Source organism: Plecotus auritus, assembly GCF_963455305.1.
Source record: "Plecotus auritus genome assembly, chromosome: 14".
Classification (NCBI taxonomy): Eukaryota; Metazoa; Chordata; class Mammalia; order Chiroptera; family Vespertilionidae; genus Plecotus; species Plecotus auritus.
The window spans coordinates 13,381,566-13,402,249 of record NC_137780.1 but is presented as its reverse complement, the minus strand read 5'-3'; the positions used below and the strand labels follow the sequence as shown (position 1 = coordinate 13,402,249).

General features: G+C 45.5%; 1 protein-coding gene across 13 annotated transcripts in view; it reads right to left on the bottom strand.

The window, feature by feature from the left end:
* Positions 1-20,684, bottom strand: part of SDCCAG8 (SHH signaling and ciliogenesis regulator SDCCAG8) — a 199,657-nt gene that overhangs the window by 152,594 nt on the left and 26,379 nt on the right. For all 13 annotated transcript variants that reach the window (XR_013959602.1, XR_013959603.1, XR_013959604.1 and 10 more), the window contains 3 exons: positions 18,886-18,950; positions 15,415-15,603; positions 10,215-10,353 (listed from right to left, as the gene is read on the bottom strand). Coding sequence is in view for 10 of the 13 variants with exons in the window: in XM_080650996.1 (XP_080507122.1) it covers positions 10,215-10,353; positions 15,415-15,603; positions 18,886-18,950 (393 nt within the window). In the remaining 3 variants the exon portion in view is untranslated. The remainder of the gene's footprint in view (positions 1-10,214; positions 10,354-15,414; positions 15,604-18,885; positions 18,951-20,684) is intronic.

Here is a 20,684-nt window from a genome sequence, read left to right as displayed (position 1 = left end):
CGATCCAAAGATCAGGCCGACACGAGGAGCAAAAGATGCACTCAAGGAAGCCAATCAGCTCAGGAACAGGAGTAGGGAAGGGTCCTGAGAGTGAGAGGCCTGATGCCAAGAGAGGACGCTATGGAGCAAGAGGACAGCAGGGAGCTGCGAGCCATCCAAACAAAACCACGGCGGCCTTCGCGTGAGGTTGGTCCTCTGCTCTGGGACTGGCCACCTGCAATGGCACCAAACTGAAATGCTGATTAAACACGGGCTATCGATGACTATTGGTGTGTGACCAATACGCCAGGTCAAAGTGAAAAAAATATATATTAAGGCTTAATAACTATTGGAATTAAGAAATAGGTTTACTCTTTCTCTTTTTTAAAAAAAATATATTTGTTGATTTTTTTACAGAGAGGAAGGGAGAGGGATAGAGAGTTAGAAACATCGATGAGAGAGAAACATCGATCAGCTGCCTCCTGCACACCTCCCACTGGGGATGTGCCCGCAACCAAGGTACATGCCCCTGACCGGAATCGAACCTGGGACCCTTCAGTCCGCAGGCCGACGCTCTATCCACTGAGCCAAACCAGTCAGGGCTACTCTTTCTCTTACAATGGACATCACCTATGAGAAAGGTTTGGTTCTGCTAAATAAATCTTTATAGCCCTGGCCAGTGTGGCTCAGTTGGCTGGGCACTGCCCTGTGCACAGAAAGGTTGCTGGTTACAGTCCCAGTCGGGGCACATGCCCGGGTTGCAGGCACTGTCCCTGGTAGGGGTATGCAGGAGGCAGCTGATCAATGTTTCTCTCTCTCTCCTGACCCCATCTCCTCTCTCTAAAAATCATTTAAAAATTAAATTAAAATCTAAAAATAAACATGTATACAGTATTTCCATTAAAGCTTTTTCTTTTAAATCTAGGGTTCCAGCTCCTAGTTTTCGGAATCCCAGCTGATTCAGAATGAATGATTATACTCATCTAACCATTCAGTGAAGGAATAACTGAATTCTCAAAGGCCAGCCCAGGAAACAGTCAATCACGATGCACTGATAGGTCATCAGAGGTGACTACGTTAATGTCGGGCCTGCAGGCCCCATTTCTCCAGCAGTGGCCATGGGGGTGACTTCCCACAAGCAACCCCTGGAAATGGTGGAAATGGCCGCAGGTCTGAGGAGCTGGGACATTGTGCTTCCCCACCCATTACACTCAGTCCTCAGGGACCTTCTCTCCTGGGGAATTCCTTTATCTGTGGTCATTCTTGATGTTCCCAGTCCTGGTCTACTAAACCAAAGAGCATGCATTACTTATCTTAATGGGGTCAAACATTTTCTAAAAGAAATGTCTATCTAGTTAACTCCATTTTTATTTATTTATTTTTAAATAAATTTTTATTGAGTTCAGAGAGGAAGGGAGAGGGAGAGAGACAGAAACAGCAATGATGAAAGACGATCATTGATCGGCTGCCTCCTGCACACCCTACACTGGGGATCGAGCCCACAACCCAGGCATGTGCCCTGACCGGAATCGAACCAGGACCTCCTGGTTCACAGGTCGATGCTCAACCATTGAGCCACGCTGGCTGGGCAGTTGACTCCATTTTTAAAATAGGAAACCTATTAATATAAAAAAATCCTTCCCAACTGCCAGGGTCAGGCGCCTAGAAACCCTGTGATAGAATTCATCATTAAAGAATTAAAGACCTAATGAAAGATACAGTTTTCACACTTACGAATGTAAACTTTAAAACATATGAAAATGTTTTTATTTTTTATGAAATAAAGCCCACAAAACAAAAATGGTTACCAGCATGCTTTAAGCATTTAACCTATGAATAGCATCAATACTGCTATTTCATTTATAAAGTCTTGCTTACCAGAAACCTCTCCACCAGCCTTATCCCTACCTCCCATGTTCAAGATACTTAGCATTTGTTTGTTTTGTGGAAGATAATGTTAAGTATCCAGAAGAATTATTTTCTATGCCTGTGGCTGCAATCAAATATTCAACGCTTTTGTGATTTTTTTTTAATTCAGGTTTCTCATTCTTGCCTTTCTGATTCTGCCTTAGTCCAGGAAAAAAAAAAATTATTTGGGTCCTTGAAAAGGAGAAAAAAAAGAAAAAGGTTTGGGGTATTTATTCAACCAACTGTGTTGGTATTTTTGAAAAAAAAAATCCTTCTTGGCAAGGTTATGCCATTTATATAGGCTTAGGGTAATGTCATGCTGAAGCCTGCAGCCTCCCTTAGGAAAGAGGCAGGCTGGTCTCGGCCGGGTGGATCACCTTCTCATCGGTAGCTCTCCTGAGGCATCACTGAAAGGCCTCTGCTTTTTCACCCTCATTTAGTCCCAGGTTAATGTTTTTTAAGATATTTTATTGATTTTTTACAGAGAGGAAGGGAGAGGGATAGAGAGTTAGAAACATCGATGAGAGAGAAACATCGATCAGCTGCCTCCTGCACACCCCCTACTGGGGATGTGCCTGCAACCAAGGTACATGCCCTTGACCGGAATCGAACCTGGGACCCTTCAGTCCGCAGGCCGACGCTCTATCCACTGAACCAAACCAGTTAGGGCCCAGGTTAATTTTTTTGCCTCTTTTAAGATTATCTCCACTATAATGATTTGCAATTTTCAAAGAAAAACAAAAACATTTATTGAGCACTGACTATGAACCAGGCACTTTGCTAAATGGCTTCTGTGGATTAATTGATTTAACTCCTTCACTAAATTTTAATTGGTTCTTATCATTCAATTGAAGAAACTGAGCTTGGAGCCATTAATTAACTTGTTCAAGATCAAAAATCTAGAAAGCGGCAGGTAAATTCTGATCCAAAGTAGTTCTGCATGGAATCCATAGGCACAAAATTGTCATTTTCTCTTTTGTAAATTTGCTGTCTTCTAAATTTCTCAGGTGTTTTCACTGCCACTATAAATGAATATACATAATATGAAAGTACTTTTTTTACTCTGTTGCATGCATTATGCAAAGTCGAACACTAGGTGGCACCAAATATCAAGGAACTACCAGAACAAAGTAACATTTCATAGCTCACTAATAAAGTAGTTGGTTTCAAAATTAAAATATGTATGTTGTCTCAGTTTTCATTCTCAGAAAGCAAAACTACTAATGTGTTTTAACATCTTAGAGAAAAAACCAGCAGACTTGCACTGCATTTTATAAACTGCTTAGAAATCAAACCTTGCATTATTAATAATTCAGTAAAATATGCTATAGAGCCCTAGCCGGGTTGGCTCAGCAGATAGAGCATCGGCCTGCAGACTAAAGGGCCCCAAGTTCGATTCCCAGTCAGGGCACATGCCCGGGTTGCGGGCTCCATCCTCAGTGTGGAGCGTGCAGGAGGCAGCTGATCAGTGATGTTCTATATCTTTCTCCCTCTCCCTTCCTCTCTGAAATCAATTTTAAAAATATTTTTTAAAATGAATAGGCTCTCTAGTTCTTAACTGTCACATTTTTAAAACCACTAACTAAAATTTCACGTTCATATTTAAAGTTAATTATTGATTTTCATTAATTCATCACACATACATTGTGCAATGTTCACACAAATGGCCGAGTAAGGAATACAACGGTAGATGCCACTCAGACTGACGTTTCCGGTCTCTTGGCGGAGAGAGCTATGTACACAGACACCAAAGGGACACGCAGACCAACGGGAAGACAGGGGAGGAAGAGTCTATGGAAAGTCTCGGGAAGACCTCCACTGGAGTCGCACCTCAGAGGCTTGACTAGGCATCTCCCAGGTGGATCCGGTGCAGAAAGTCGGGCATGAATAGGTTCATGGGAATGGCCGTTTGTGGGCCCCGTGAAAGAGTGCGGTGAAAGGTGAGGACAGAACAGTCAGCGGGGGCCGTGTGGCGGCAGATCTGGAAGGTCGCCCTGAGGAGTCCGCCCCGTGTTCCACTGCAAAGGGGAGGCACCTGAACAGGGGGTCACATTCAGAGAGACTCTGGCATCACGGGAGGATACACAGGAATTAGGAGGCCTGGGGGAGACGGATTTAGGAGGCTATTGCAATCGTCTGTATACGTTGCCTAAGAGTGTGGGAAGACCAGGCCAGGAACCAGGGCATGGGTACAGGGATGGAAGTGCGGGCATAGCCAGTAAGGGGCTCTGAAGAGAGAGGGAGCACTCGGCCATGACAACATGCCAAGAGAGAGGGACAGGGAAAGCCAAGATACTGGAAAGGACTGTTGGTAGAAGAGAGAGCGATGCCATTATCTGATATGCTAATGCAGAAAATGGTGCCTTAAAAGTCAGGTCTGTGACATCCCTGATTGGCCTTTTGCATAAAAATCGCACACAAAGGGAAGGGAAAGGAGTGGTGGGCAGGCGGGTAGAGAGAACTAGTCATCTGGTGTATGGTGTGTCAGATGCTGTGGAGTATAACTCATGGAAAGAGGGCCAGGAGCCACAGGAAGTGGAGGCCTGAGCCCCGGAGGCCTGTTAGAGCCGAAGGCACCACGTGGGGCTGTTCCAGTGCAGGGCATGGTTTGGCCACGAGAGAAGATACACATGCCGGGACATCCAGGAACACGGGGAAAGGCCCTGAGAAGGTCTGCACTGAAGGCTTGGTCAACCGATTTATAAGAGACTCAGAGAAGGAGACCAGAGCAATGGAAAGAGGCCCCACAAGAGTAAAATATCTGATCAATCAAGGGAAAGAAATGGTGTTAGGATAGCTCTGCGAATGGCTTCTAAAACAGTAGGGTCGCATCAGATGAGAACTGAGCTGGGGTCACGGGTCTGGGGATCCGGAAGTGGGGAAACCCCTGAGCGGGCAGGGCAGCAGCAGGAACAGACTACAGGTGCTGAAAGCCTGGCTGCGGGGCGTCCACTGCCCCTCATGCCACCCACAGGTCTACCCTGCATGTCGGGGAGCAGGTAACCCGTTAAGGGGAAGCTGATGAGAAAAGGCTGCTTCCTGCTGGTTTAAACAAGAACAACAGATGTACATAGATGAGGAGGAGGGAAACAGTGATGAGGGAAGGACGAAAGATAAAGAAAGAAGTGACGACAAGCAGCCCAGGGTCCCTGAAATCCTGCCCGCAGGCGCCATCAAGAACTGAGGGCAGGAGGTTAGTTTCTTGGGAATAAGAAAGCGGATAAGCAAGGAAAAGGGGGCGAAGACACACTGAGGAGTGAGGGTGCTGAGGAGACTCCTCAATGGCTGTGCGCTCAGCAAAGTGAGTCGTGGACTGAGAACGAGGGGCTGGGAGCGGGGCTGGGAGAGGAAGGAAGTGAAATTCCGGCCACAGGATGTGAGGGTTGTTAAAGGAACGTGTGACATGGAAGGAGACCGGGGTGACTCTCCTGTGGGCTGTGTTCGATGGCTTTCTTCAGCAACGCCTGATGGGCTGAAAGTGATGACACCAAACAGGGTGCTTGGCCTTCACTTTCCTGGCGCTGGGAGAGTGGGTAAACTGGGAAGAGGAGAATCAAGGAATTCTAGAGTGTTAGTGAGAACTGACTGCAATCCCCTTAGTCAGGGGATAGTTAATGAGCACCTATTAAGGGCTAAGCACCTTGCAAGATGCCAGGGATTTAAAAGCGTACAGATGGATACATTCCTTCCAGAGATGTTAAGGTTAATGAAGCATACAGGCAAGTAGGCAATAATGATTCATTTGGATGAATGATGTAAGAGGAGTGGCTCCCAAATGGGACAATTCTGCCCCTTTCCCTCCCCCGGGGGACGTTGCAATGTTGAGAGACATTTCTGGTCATCAGAACTCCGGGAAGAGGGTGTGGTCCTGGCATCTAGTAGGTAGGGCCAGAGATGCAGCTAAATATCTTAAAATTGCCAGGCCGGCATGGCTCAGTGGTTGAGCATTAACCTATGAACAGTTCGATTCCCAGTCAGGGCACATGCCCCATTTTCGGGCTCCATTCCCAGTGGGGGGCATGCAGGAGGCAGCTGATCAATGATTCTCTCTCATCATTGATGTTTCTCTCTTTCTCCTTCTCCCTTCCTCTCTAAAATCAATAAAAAAATAAGTTAAAAAAATCTTACAATGTGTAGGACACCCTCCAAAAAAAAGAATTATGTAGCCCCGAATGTCACCAGTTCCCGGGCAGAGGAACTGCTATAAAGGTACATAAGAGTTCATCACATCTGGACACGGGAACAGAGGTTTTCTGGAGAGAGTGGCACGCAAGCTAAGATCTGGAAAATGGAGAAGATGACCAGCGGAGGGAAGGACCATTTGCATGGCAGGTACGAAGACCCAAAGTGGCCAGGACGCGGCATCATCGGGGAATTCACAGCCATCATCACCACCACCATCACCTACTGAGAAGACAGTTTGTGCCAGAGTTTCTACAAAACAACCTATACAGCCCTGGCCAGTGTGGCTCAGTGGATAAAGCGTTGGCCTGAGGACCAAAGGGTCCCGGGTTCAATTCCAGTCAAGGGCACGTACCTCAGTTGCAGGCTCCTCCCAGGCCCGGGCCTGGTCAGGGGGTGTGCAGGAGGCAACCAATCAATGTGTTCCTCTCACATCGATGTTTCTCTCTGTCTTTCCCTCTCTCTTCCACTCTGTCTAAAAGATGAATGGAAAATATCCTCGGGTGAGGAAAAAAATAACCTACATATACCTTCTAAAATACAGTTCCATTAACAAGCCGATGAGTCAGATAGCATTTCCATTTACAGATGAGGAAAGCTGAGGCAGAGAATGAAGTGACCTGCCCTAAGGCCCCCGGCTGGCGAACAGCGGGGCTGGAGGCGGAGCAGGGTCTGGTAACTCTGGTGACCATCCCCAGCACCAGACCCTCTGCCCTGCCCAGCTGACGGTGCTGAGCCTGTGGGAGGCCGGGGTGTGAGAGGGGAGTGACAGGAAGTGGCCCTGGAGGGCAAAGGGAAGCATATTATGACAGACCTCATACACAAAGAGGGTGGTGGGAATCCCTGAAGGACAGTCACACGATGGCATCTGCCTAAGAAAGACCACGTCTGGCTGCAGTGCAACGAGGTGAAGACGGGGCCAGAAGGCTTTCATGACTCATCACCCCAGAGATCACAAGAAAGGGGACCGTGAGGAAGGAATTCCAAGATCGGTGTCGTGATTGGCTGGAGCCCGGTGGGAAGGGGAGGCTGCCATCCAGGCTTCCTGCAGGGCATGTCCGTGGACAAAGGTGCCATTCAGGAGGCCAGAACACAGCACTTGGGGGCAGTGGATATGAGCTCCGTCTGGGATTGTGAAATTCACACTGAAATGGAAAGGGAAGAAGACGGGCCTGAGGCGGCAGATAAAATGAGAGGCGAGAGGAGGCTGAACAACTAAAGGCAGCAATGAGGACACCGAGTAGGTTTAACGGACGGGGAGCAGAAGGGTCAGAGAGAGCAGGCTCAGAATCGGGGTTCTCAGGGATGCTTCGGTTAACGTGGGAGTTACAGTAGAACAGGGGGGACGGGGGCAAGGAAGCCAAAGTGTGGGGGGCCATGTAGGGACCAGGTGTACATACGTTACAACATGGATACTGAAACCTTTAAGGCTGACGAGAGGAGAAGGTGGAGATGCTGCAGAATGAATAGCTCTGACCCTCCAAAGTCCATACGTTCACCCCTACCCTCCAATGTGCTGGTGTTAGGAGGTGGGGCCTTTGGGGGGTGATCAGATCATGAGGGTGGAGCCCTCGTGAATGGGATTATAAAAAGGAACTCCAGCCCGACCAGTGTGGCTCAGTGGTTGAGCATTGACCTATGAACCAGGAGGTCACGGTTCGATTCCGGGTCAGAGCACATGCCCTGGTTGCTGGCTCAATCCCCATTGGGGGTGTGCAGGAGGCAGCCAATGGATGATTCTCTCACATCATTGGTGTTTCTGTCTCTCCCTCTCCCTTCCTCTCTGAAATCAATAAAAATATGTATTTTTTAAAAAGGGACCAGAGAGAGCACCCTCACCTGTCCCACCATATGAGGATTCAGGGAGTAGATGGCTGTCTATAACAGGGGTGGGCAAACTTTTTGACTCGAGGGCCACAATGGGTTCTTAAACTGGACCGGAGGGCCGGAACAAAAGCATGGATGGAGTGTTTGTGTGAACTAATATAAATTCAAAGTAAAGGAGCGGAGGGGAGAGCAAGAGAACCCTCCGCTCTTTCGGCTCCGCGGGCCGGATAGAACAGCCGAACGGGCCGGATCCGGCCCGCGGGCCGCAGTTTGCCCACGGCTGGTCTATAACCAGGAAGTGGTTCCCAGAAAACATTGAATCTGCCGGTGCCTTGATACAGCCTTCTCAGCCTCCACAGCTGCGAGAAATAATGTTTGTTGTTTAAGCACCCAGTCTGCGGTATTTTTGCTTTAGCCACCTCGCTGGACAAAGACAAGGGGGAAAAGGGTCAGATGCTAAAGCTCTTAAAAAGTGTCAAAGGTACCACAACTATTTTAACAACCCAAGTAATAAAATGGATGCATTTCTTTAAAAAAAAAGTGTCAAAGAGCATCACTAGAGTGAGAAGTGACTTTGATTAAAATTAGGGAGAGGAGACAGCAATGATTTCAAAGAGAACTGGGAGCTGAAAGCAGGTGCCAGAGGGAAGGCCTGGGGACAGGAGTCAGGAGTGAGTTGAACGCTGATCCCGCCACTGTCGCCAGATGAGTTGAATGAGAGGCAAAGGGCCTTCGATGGAGGCTCTGAGGGTCATGATCTGATCGAGGGACAACTAGACGTCAGGACAAATGAAGAAACAGGAGTGTTGTGTTGAAGGAAACAGTAAAGTATGTTTGGGAGTTTGGTCAGAACTGAGCATACATTTCAGAAGGCACAGGGACTCGTAATGAAAAGAGTGATGGGCCAGTAGTCTGGGAAGAAGTGGGATGAACTTGATAGACAGACAAGTGGATACGGCGGTGACTCCAGAGTAGCCCAATGTCCGAGGAAAACACTGCTGCTGCCATATGGCTTGGACCAATGCTACCCCCAGACCTCTCCGTGGTGATGGAAATGCTCTGTCTGTATCCACGCTGTCTGGTACAGTCACCACAGCTACGTGTGGCCACTGTGTGTAGGGAATACAGAGTGACTTTCATGGATTGTAGTGGCCACCAAACATAGCAATGACCCAGCAGTAACTCCTATTATTCAAAGCTCCTGCAGCGCTGCCGGTCACTGAGTGAGAATTCTTACTGTCGTCGTCATTATCTTTGAACATGCTTGATTTAGTATACAGCGTGGACCTAGTCTCATAGCTAAGGATGCTATTATATACACATATATTATTCTCTGTGGCATATTTGGATGTTCTCAAAATTCCCTGTGGATAGCCCTAGCCAGGTTGGCTAAGTGGATAGAGCCTCAGCCTGCGAACTGAAGGACCCCAGGTTCAATTCCGGCCAAGGGTACATGCCTGGGTTGCAGGCTTGATCCCCAGTAGGGAGCATGCAGAAGGCAGCCAATCAATGATACTCTCTCATCACTGATATTTCTATCTCCCTCTCCCTTCCTCTCTATATATAAAAATTCCCTGTGTATAGGAAAAAACACATTTGTCTTTAGTTATACATGAACATGTACTTATGGGTGTCAAGGTTTTTGCACCATTAAAAATGTTATATATGTATATATATATATATATATATATATATATATGCCTAAGCGACCGTTTGACTGTTTGACTGGTAGCTAGGACACGCACTGACCACCATGGGGCAGATGCTCAACGCAACGCACAGACATGGAAACATGGAACAGACTGATGAATCTCAGAGGGAAGGGGGAAGGGGGGAGGAGGGAGGGCGAGAAGAGATTGACCAAAGATCTTATATGCATACTAGAGGCCCAGTGCAAGAATTCATGCACCAGTGGGGTTCCTTGGCCTGGCTTGCAGGGATCGGGCCAAATCAGTGCACTGGGCCTCCAACATTCCTCAATGGGTCCCAGATTTCGAGAGGGCACAGGCCAGGCCAAGGGACCCCACCAGTGCACGAATCCGTGCACCGGGCCTCTAGTCATCAAATAAAAAGATTGAGCATACGAGCTTCTCAAAGTCCTTGACCACAATGTACCATGTTCTCTGGACAGCAATAGAAGAGTATCCGCAGAGGTCCCGATGGAAACTGGTTTAATTTAGCAAAGTCAACATTAACAGATTGGCATTCACGTTACGTGTGTAGAAAAAAGAGTTTAGCTATGGGAGAATAAGGGAAGACATTCTCAGGGGGCAAGAGGCACCATGATGGCTGCCTGGCTCTGGCCCTGCTAGACTTGCCTGGGTTTTCTCGAGATTGGCCTCCTCCGTCATCTGCATGGCACACTTCACCTGCTCGTAGGCGCCCGCCTCCCTCAGCTGCACATCCGCCAAGCTGCTCCTCGCGGAAACCAGCGCGGACATGAGGTCATCTCTCTCCCTGTCGGCACAAAAAGGACATTCAAAGCAAGAAAGGACCAAATGGTAGTGCATTCCTAGGTCAGGAAGAAAGAAGCCCGAGGACGCATCAGAAGAGAGCCAGCGGGCAGCCCAGCACACAGCGCACACAGGCAGAGAAGGGCCCTCTGTCCTCACTCGCGGGGTGGCAGGGCAGCAGGGAGGCGGGAGCATCGGGCCGGACGGCATCTGCTGGACAAGGACCACGGGGGAGACACTGGCACCCTGAGGAATGCAGATGAAGGCCCAGAAAAGGGGAAATTTGTTTGAAAAGGAAACAAAGCAACAAGGTAGAGAAGCTGGGGACTGCACCCCAAAGCAGAGGTAAACATATGAAGAAGGGACAACTTAGGTAGCTTACACCGCCAGTTCTCTCATCTACTTGGACAAATATATGTCCTTTCCCTTTTTTAAAACTATATTCTTATTGATTTCAGAGAGGAAGGGAGAGGGAGAGAGAGAGAGAAACATCATGATGAGAGAGAATCATTGATCGGCTGCCTCCTGCACGCCCCACACCCGGGCATGTGCCCTGACCAGGAATCGAACCGTGCCCTCCCAGATCATAAGTAGATGCTCAACCATTGAGCCACGCTGGCCGGGCTATGTCTTTTCCTTTGTATCTGCCCCCCCACCCCCAGTCCTCTTTTTCACTCTCCTCTTCCAATTAAATTCTTTCCCCTACTTATGAACACTTTTCTTCTTTCAATGGATAAGTACTGTTGAACCCCTCAAATGCCCTGGTCACCCATGTAATACTCACGAGGTAATAATCACATCCCACGGTCTCATCATTGCCTCCCCCTCCCCTCCCCCATCTGCAGCAGTTCTCAGAAGTGCCCCAAGCCAGGCTATTTCTCCGGGAGAGAAGTGAAGGGAAAGCCAAGCGCCTTGGCATGAGAAACAGCGAGGATCCATTCTTACGAGCTCAATAAACCCCACATAAAAGGATCCAGGGCATTGGGAATTTATCCACTGGGTTAGAATGGCCAGCAGACCAAAGAGAAAGTGAGGTGGGAAACGTTCTACACACACAGAGTTAAAAACCTGTAAGGTGGAGTGTTGTGTGTTTTGTTAAAGAGCTCAAGTTTTAAACTGTGGTTTCAAGTTCGGCTGAAGTCATTGCTTGCAATTTCCTTTTCATTGGCAAGTTCTAAACTAGCAGAACACAGCCAACTGTGATTTTCTTTTTAATTTAGCAAACTTTGAGTCATGATTTAAAAGATTATAAACTCTGAGTTTGAGCTGCTTTCAGAATTAACCAGTGACTCCATTTAAAAAGATCTCTAACAGATAAAATGATTTAAACTATTTGTGGTATTTGGAAAACAGCCATATTTTAAGAAATATGTAATACTGAACAAAGTTACAATTACTAAGTTTCATAAAAGCTCCTTTTGTTAAAAAAAAAGAATAGATTGCTGCAAATACCATAAAATTCATGACAGCATGGTAACCTTATTTTAGATTTCCTGATGTGTTTAAGTTGAGAAATAAGATTCACTGTAATGTTTTTGTTCTAAAGAAAATGAAACAAGTTACTTCTTTTTAGAAAATATAATTAAACACGATGATGATGTGAACAAGTGGGAGTCAAAGCAAATTATTCTAGTTATGTGATAACTAAATTAAATGCAAGCAAAACTAAATGTATATTTATTTACATTTTTAAATGAGCACCAACACAGACGGGGACTGGCCTCACTGAGAATATGCAGTCCGAGGAGACCCTATCCTTCTAGAAGAACAAGGTCACTCGTAAGGCCAGCAAGTCTAACACCCACTGAAAGTTCAGTGACTGCTCGCCAGCACCCTGACCCGTTCCTGGCACCACGGCAGCATCAAGGCCAACGTTCCAAACAGAGAGAATTAACGAAAAGCCCAGGGTGTGTACGTATCACAACAGGATCAAAACCTAACAGATTTGCGTCTTGTGTTTAATACATTTAACCTCTTTCCAGTATATCCTCTGCTGAGTGGTTTGCCACACTAGATGCTCAAGGAAATAAACAACAAAAGAACAAATGAATGACTCATGATCTGGCCATAGGAAGGCATTGTAAGAGGTGACATAAAACTCCCTCTCAGTTCTCCTATTTTATGACCCAAATTTAAAATGTCAACAGACTATTTAGAACTGCAAGATAAATGACTGAGTTGCTCTGGTTCAAAGAATTTTCAGCCCGGCCAGCATGGCTCAGTGGTTGAGCATCGACCTATGACCCAGGAGGTCAGGGTTCAACTCCCAGACTGGGCACATGCCTGGGTTGAGAGCCTGATCCCCAGTGTGGGCTTTGCAGGAGGCAGCTGATCTGACGTTTCTATCTCTCTCTCTCTCCTTTCCTCTCCAAAATCAATGTTTAAAAAAAGGAGCATGGGGGTCAGTTCTGGGCCCGATTAATGGGCATGTTGTTTTTAAGGGGCTCAGCAAACCGGACTGAGCAAGCCCATGAATAACCTGGGCCAAATGTTTGAAATAAGGAAAAGAGAGACTCGGTCTGATATATATGTATTGATATGTATGAGCTTCATCCTGAACGACCGAGTGCCTAAGAAATGCCTTTAATGCCCAACCAAGTTAGGCCACAGTTACTGCCAGTTTAAAGCATTATAGAGCATCATTAATAAGTACTGTCACTGCTTTTAAAAAGCAAGTCTGGAAGGCTGACTTCAGCCTTTCCTTGTTCCTCATTTCTGGGAAGTCCCTGCCAGGGTCTTTCAAAGCCAAGTTTACAGAACATTACGGACGACCCGCCCCCAAATCACGAGCTGCACAAGAGGCCCAGGATAGTGCAGTGGTAATCATTTCTTCTCTGAGCAGTGAAACTTCCCTAAGGCCGCAGGAGCAGCAGCAAGAAATTTAATACAAGAAGCTCCATCTTGATGGGAAAGGCATTTTGATGGTAAAGCAGGAAAAAGAGATGATCGTCGCTCTGACCTACCTTGTGGCATAATGAAAGGCAGAAGCTCAGACACATCAGGACTTCGATCAACATTTCAAATAAATCCAGTGTTACCAGCAGCTAAGTACACTCTCCAGAAAGTCCCTGAAGCCCTCACAAAACACCACAAACACACGGGTGGTCTGCTCTCCTTTTCAAGCGCCCATGTCATTCCTGTGTCATACACTCACTTCACTACGTGCTTAACAGATCGACCCAGCAGCTTAAAGCTGCTATCCCCAGACCATGTCTCCAGCAGAGGCCAGGAGACTAGATTTGTCCCCGGTGGGATATGTTTTTCAAATGCCATGTTAAAGTCATGCAGGAAATACAGCTCATGGAGGGGTCATGCTTCTCGTTCTGCATAAAGACAGAACTCTAACCTACCAAAAGCTGGAAACTCTTCAAAGGCAGAACAAACTCAAAATTCTCCTGCATGAAGAAGTGAAAGAAGATGAACACCCGATTAGGCCAGGGGGTCAGATACACAAAGATTTTCATTGACAACACAAGCAGAGACCTTCCACTGGGTCCTCTTATCAAAGTAGAACATGAGCCCTGACATGCTGACAAAGCAGAAAACTGAGCTGAGAAGGCTGACATTTATTTTAAGAGGCTAAGCGATGAAATGTAAGAATAGATACAACGAACTATAGGGCCGAGTGAGAATCTAATTCCTAAGTGACTGCTAGCCTAACTGCCTGCCTGATCGGCCCTAACCACTCTGCCTGCCTGCCTCATCACACCTAATCACTCTCCTGCCTGCCTGATCGCCCCTAACCACTCTGCCTGCCTTCCTGATCACCTTTAACCCCTCTGCCTGCCTGCCTGCCTGCCTGCCTGATCATCCATAATTACTCGCCTGCCTGCCTGATCGCCCCTAACCATTCTGCCTGCCTGCCTCATCTCCCCTAACCCCCTCTGCCTGCCTGCCTGATCACCCCTAACCACTCTGCCTGCCTGCCTGATCACCCCTAACCACTCTGCCTGCCTGCCTGATCACCCCTAACCGCCTCTGTCTGCATGCCTGATCGCCCCTAACTGCCTCTGCCTCACCCCCCACTGCCACAGCTTCGTCCAGAAGGATATCCGGAATGATGTCTGGAAGGTCGTTCGGCTGTCCAGTCTAATTAGCATATTACGCTTTTATTATTATAGATAATAACGCTCAACTTCCAAGGAATAAAATGTTCACAGGAAAAGTAGTGACAACAGAACAAAAGTAGATGCAGGCAGAGAGCCGCTGGGTCTCAGCCCAGATAAAATGTGATTACACAAAACCTCACTGCCACTTGCCCTTAGCCCGTCCTGGAATATTAATTAATAGTGGACGCAGTGGGACCTTCGTCCAGTGCACTCAGGATACTTCTCACACGGGCACGTGATGACGGCAGGCCAATAACTCACTCCACCTAAGCTACAGCAGCAAATCCAACATAGGGTGGCAGTGAGGAATTCCTCTCAAGCTCAGTTTGTCCAGAGCAGTGCTGGATTTGCAATTACAGAGCCAGAGAAATGAACAGAACTGTAACGGCCCTCTACTTCAATCTTCTCACTTCCAAATGAGACTGAAACCTAGAGAGAGAAAACGGTTTGTCCATGTTACCCACAGTTGGCAGAACTCATTTATTCTGTTTTCAAGAAAGCTCCATGAAGGAATCTTTTCTTCTTAGTTTTTATTTTAAATGTGTTTTTATTGATTTTTGAGAGAGCTAGGAAGGGAGAGGAAAAGGAAGAGAGAAGCATCAATGAGAGAGAAACATCAACATCCATCAGCTGCCTTCTGCACACGTGTGTGTGTGCACGCACGCTAACACACACACACACACACACACACACACACACACACATCCTGCTGGAGACTGAACCCTCGACCCAGGCATGTGCCCTGACCGGGAATCGAAGCAGCAACCTCTCAGTGCATGGGACAACCAACCAACTAAGCCACACCAGCCCGGGCTGAAGGACCCCTTTAAAACCCATTTGACCTGAGGCTTTGCATGAACCACAGGTTAGGGATTTAGCACGGGACAGAGGAATCGATGCCCCGGAAAGACAACGCTCCGTGCTCCCGAAGGCTCCACAGGGCGAGGCGCACTTACTTAGTCAGCCTCTCTATGGTCTGCATGTGGACATTGCTGTGCGTCTGGGAAAGAACAGCTTCATGCTGAGCGCACTTCACACAAAGACCACCGACTCGGTTAGAAACCTGGGCAGCAAGGACAGACTCTTTGTGCTTTAGCCGCTCTTTAAGATCTTCACAATTTTTCTGACTTTCGGCTAAATTTTTCCTAAAAAGAAGGGGAGAAGAATTCAGTTAAGTGGCTACAGGACTTCCCAATGCATCAGCAGAGTCATAACTATTCCTATTATTTATGGGTGAGAACCTTTGAGGTGTCCCGAGTGCATATGAAGTCTTACCACAACCCGGAATTCGAGGTGTGATTATCCTAATTGGCTCTCTGAATAAAATGAGACCTGAATATATTAAATAATTAGCCCAAGTTCTCGTAAAATTCATCTGCGGGTGATACTGGCTCTCCTTTCTTAGGACCCCACTCTATTACACTCTATGACCCACAGAACAAACGTAAAACTACAAATGCAAATTCTAAATAGTTCCGTCTAACAGAGGGTTTGGGTGACTTAACACAACATCCTTGAATTGAGGGCAATATCCAATTTCAAGTGTTAACCTCTTAAAATTGATGAAGAGTTCCTTACAGGAGGATCACATAAAGGACATTATTACTGTGATATAAATAATTACAGTAATATAAATATTACTGTCCATGTTTCCTCACATTGAAAAGTTTTCTAACCACAAAGTTCTACGAAGAGCAGTCGTGAGAGACAGTGGGCTATGGAGGAAGTTATGTGGAACCTGCCAGGCTTAGGATTTCATAAGCAGCAGGCATTAGCTGGAAATAGGCAGCTGGCTAAATAAGGGGGGGGGGCTGAGAAATAGGGGGGCTGTTTGTTTTGACCTGAAGGGATTATCCTTGGACGATGTTTTTCTCCAAGTTTTGCAAAGTCACCTTGGGCAACGGAGCTTCCTGGTGAATAAAAAGAAACTTCCCAGCTCAGGAAGGAGAACGTTGCCCTTAAGTTCTTGGGAGGCTGAAGGCAGACACTTTACCTCTGGCTTTGTCTCCTTTCTTTCTTTTTTAAAAAAAGAAAAATTATGTTTACTGATTTCAGAGAAGAAGGGAGAAAGAGATAGAAACATCAATGATGAGAATCATTGATCGGCTGCCTCCTGCACACCCCCTACTGGGGATCAAGCCCACAACCTGGGCATGTGCCCTGACCTGGGAATTGAACCATGACCGCCTGGTTCATAGGTTGATGCTCAACCACTGAGCCACACAGGCTGGGCTGGCTTAGTCTACTTCATGTTGCCAGTTTGTATTCCTATAGCTGTCCCAACTTGCTCACTTCACAGAGGAGGAGCCGATCATTAAGACACCTGGCCATCGCACGGTGCCTCACCTCTCAGGACCTGGGGCTTTCAGGCAGCCGGTGCGGGGGGGCAGGGGGGGAACCACAGGCAATGAGATGAAAAAGCTAATCTCACAACGTCTGAAATCGGAAAATAAATGGAGCTGGTCTTGCCCTATTCCCAAGATAATAATATCTCGGGCATAAGTTTCCTGTTAAGTGTCCCGAAGAGGAAGTCTGACTTCCAAAGGCTTTATGAAAAGGTCGAGCCGAAACCGGTTTGGCTCAGTGGATAGAGCGTCAAGGGTCCCGGGTTCGATTCCGGTCAAGGGCATGTACCTTGGTTGCGGGCACATCCCCAGTGGGAGGTGTGCAGGAGGCAGCTGGTCGATGTATCTCTCTCATCGATGTTTCTAACTCTCTATCCCTCTCCCTTCCTCTCTGTAAAAAAATCAATAAAAAATATATTAAAAAAAAAAAAAAAAAAAAAGAAAAGGTCGAAGGAAAAGGGCCTCCCTGACTCTGTGACAGGTGCAAGTTCGAAACACTCATGTGGTTCTGGTTACGCAGAATGGCAAGGAATAAGTGTAAAATTAAATAGTTCCCTTAAAGCCAGAGTTTCTGAGAGTAGCGAATTGTTTTCTTTCTTTAAGAAAATGCCGCTATTAATAATCTTAAATATTATTACAAGAAAATAAAGAAACAGAAGGATGCAGGGAGCAGAGTCTAGTTCAGTGTAAGGTGGTGTATTAATGTAATTAAAGAGCATATTTGAATTCTAATGAGACCAAATAAATCACATTACCATAAATATGAGTTAGAAATGAATAATTTTAAAAACTAAAGAATCAAAACACAATATATAAAAATATAACAAAGATGAAGGGCAAAATAAGACCATTTCTTAAACCTTAAGTTTCTTCATAAAAAAGTAAAAATCTCTGCAGAAATCATTAATAAAGAATAAGGAATGGAAAGCATACAATTATGTTAAGATAAGTGAACAAGTCCGGCTGGTGTGGCTCGGTGATTGAGCAGCAACCTATGAACCAGGAGGTCACGGTTCGATTCCGGTCAGGGCACATGCCTGGGTTGTGGGTTCAATCTCCAGTAGGGGGTGTGCAGGAGGCAGCTGATCAATGAGTCTCTCTCATCACTGATGTTTCTCTCTCTCCCTCTCCCTTCCTCTCTGAAATCCATACAAATATTTTTTTAAAGATAAGTGTACAATAACATGTACAGGGAAAGCCGTGTGTTCTGGTTCTTAGTATTACTCTAGTTTTGTCTTAGACAATACATGGACTCAAGACTTAAAATTTTATTTCAAATTGGACTATTAAAATAATTTATTCATTAAAAGCATTTCAATAAATAAAATAAAAGTATTAAAATAAAAGTGTTTTAAAGATACCAGGAATTATTTTTTGTATGTTAAATATTATTTTAAACAATTACTATTGTTTACAATTACAATAGTAATTGTTTAAAATAATATTTAACATACAAAAAATAATTCCTGGTATCTTTTTGTATAAGAAACAACTTTCTAGCTCAAAACAAAGAACATTGCACTTAAATTCTTGGACAATAAATATCTAATAAATCAATAATGGTTAATCTATAATATATAGGTTTTATTGGGATTTTTGAAAACATATAAAAAATACATGAAAACTCATTATATATACACAAATTCACCATGTATACAAAAATACTCAAACTATTATAGTATTGTTGAAATGCTAAAATTAAATGAAGAAAACTAGATAACCAAAAAATCTCTTACATGTAATTTGAAAACTGGAGTGATTTATTTTTACTATTTTGAAAGCTTAATTTCTCTAAGAGCAGCTAGCGAGTCTTATTTCTAACAGAAAACACAAATATTTTACAACTGATGAAAGAACAAAACTTATAAGTTAGTTCCAGTGATTTGAAATCACATTTGAGAAAGGACCTCACCGTTTTATTCCCCCTTACCCTTTAACAAGGTGAGAAAATGTCTGGTGTTGCAAGCAAAATGGCGTCAGGTACTTCTTAAAGTGACTAAACTGGGATTTCGGCAAACACTCCAGTATATTTCAAGCTCATTACGCTTTTGCTATGTCTTTCCATGGATGATGATACTTTACCTCAAAACCCTCAATTGAGACTCCAGGATTTCACACTTTTGCTCATAAGTAAGTTTCAGCTTCTCCTTTAGAAAAGAAAAAAAAAAGTACATTTCTTCTGTATCCTGTGTTTTGTAAGCAAATTTTAATTACTAATATTAAACTCGACCTGTTTCCCAGGAAGAAAAAGAATGTGTTCTCTCAGGAAACACTTTCCCTATTCCACCAAAAATGTCTGTGTTTACAATGAGTGGCCAGGTTATTATGATCTCTGAACGCATAATAATCTGGCCACTCAGTGTGTGTGTGTGTGTGTGTGTGTGTGTGTGTGTGTGTATTAGAGGCCCGGTGCATGAATTCATACATGGGTGGGATCTGGACAGCCTGGCCAGGGGGAGGGGACATGGGCGGTTGGCCGGCCTGCCTGTTGGTCGAACTCCTGGTCGAGGGGACAATTTGCATATTAGCCTTTTATTATACAGGATATACACTGAGTGGCCAGATTATTATGAGTTCAAAGATCATAATAATCTGGCCACTCAGTGTATTGAATGGATACCTGCACAGAACTACTGAGTCATAAAATGGTAATTACTGACAAAAAAGTTTTTTTCAAAGTTGCACAAATCGGGTCTTTCTTTAAAAAGTGTGACCCTGGGCCCGGCTGGCGTGACTCAGTGGTTGAGCACTGACCTATCAACCAGGAGATGACTGTTGGATTCCCGGTCAGGGCACATGCCCAGGTTGTGGGCTTGCTCCCCACTGTGGGGCATGCAGGAGACAGCCAATCCATGACTCTCTCTCATCATTGTTTCTATCTCCCTCTCCCTCTCCCTTTCTCTCTGAAATCAATAATATATATATATATGTTTTAAAAGTGTGATGCTGGGAAAAACCAATTATAACCAACAAGGTCAATGAGGACAAAGAGACAAAGATCCATCCTTACTGGAATGCCCTATTGAGATTGCTATATATTTCACATACAATAAATATGCATAGACTAGATATGTGTGCATGACAGACAACTGGATGAATGATGAAGGCAAGCTGTTAATCACATGATGATCAATCAAACTCTACAAGCCCCTGCTTGTTATTCTTGCATTCAACCAATATATTTGGGTATCTGAGATGAAGACCCCTCAAGGAACTTAGAGTCTGGGAAGGAACAGAAAGACAGATGAGCATTCAATTATACTTCTATGTAATTTATGCTAGCAAGGCATACAGAAGGTAAAATTACAGGAATTTGTAATTCAACCAGAGAGAAGCAGCGGAAACTTCATGACATAAAAGCCTCATTTCCTATAAAGCAAAAGGCACAGGGGCTGGAGAAGTGAGACCCTAGGGGGAGAGTGCGCAGAGATGGCTAACCAGTAGGCGGGCCACGGACAGTATAAAAGCAGTAAGACCTTTATTGAGACGGCTCACGTGGTCTCCGCACAGCAGAGGCTTTGGATGGGCACTGAAAACTCTTGATCAGATTTGAATCTTAAATCGCTCAAGTGTGGGAAAAGGGAGACCAATAAAAAGTCATGGCAAACGCATAGGTAAGAGATAAACATGTGAACAAGCGTAATCAAGCAGCAAAGATAAAAAAGAAAGAATTTGCCCTAGCCGGTTTGGCTCAGTGGATCGAGCATTAGCCTGTGGACCAAAGGGTTCCGGGTTCGATTCCGGTCAAGGGCATGTACCTCGGTTGCAGGCTCCTCTCTAGCCCGGGCCCTGGTCAGGGCTCGTGCAGGAGGCAACCATGTGTTTCTCTCACGTCAATGTTTCTCTCTGTCTCTCCCTCTCTCTTCCACTCTCCCTAAAAA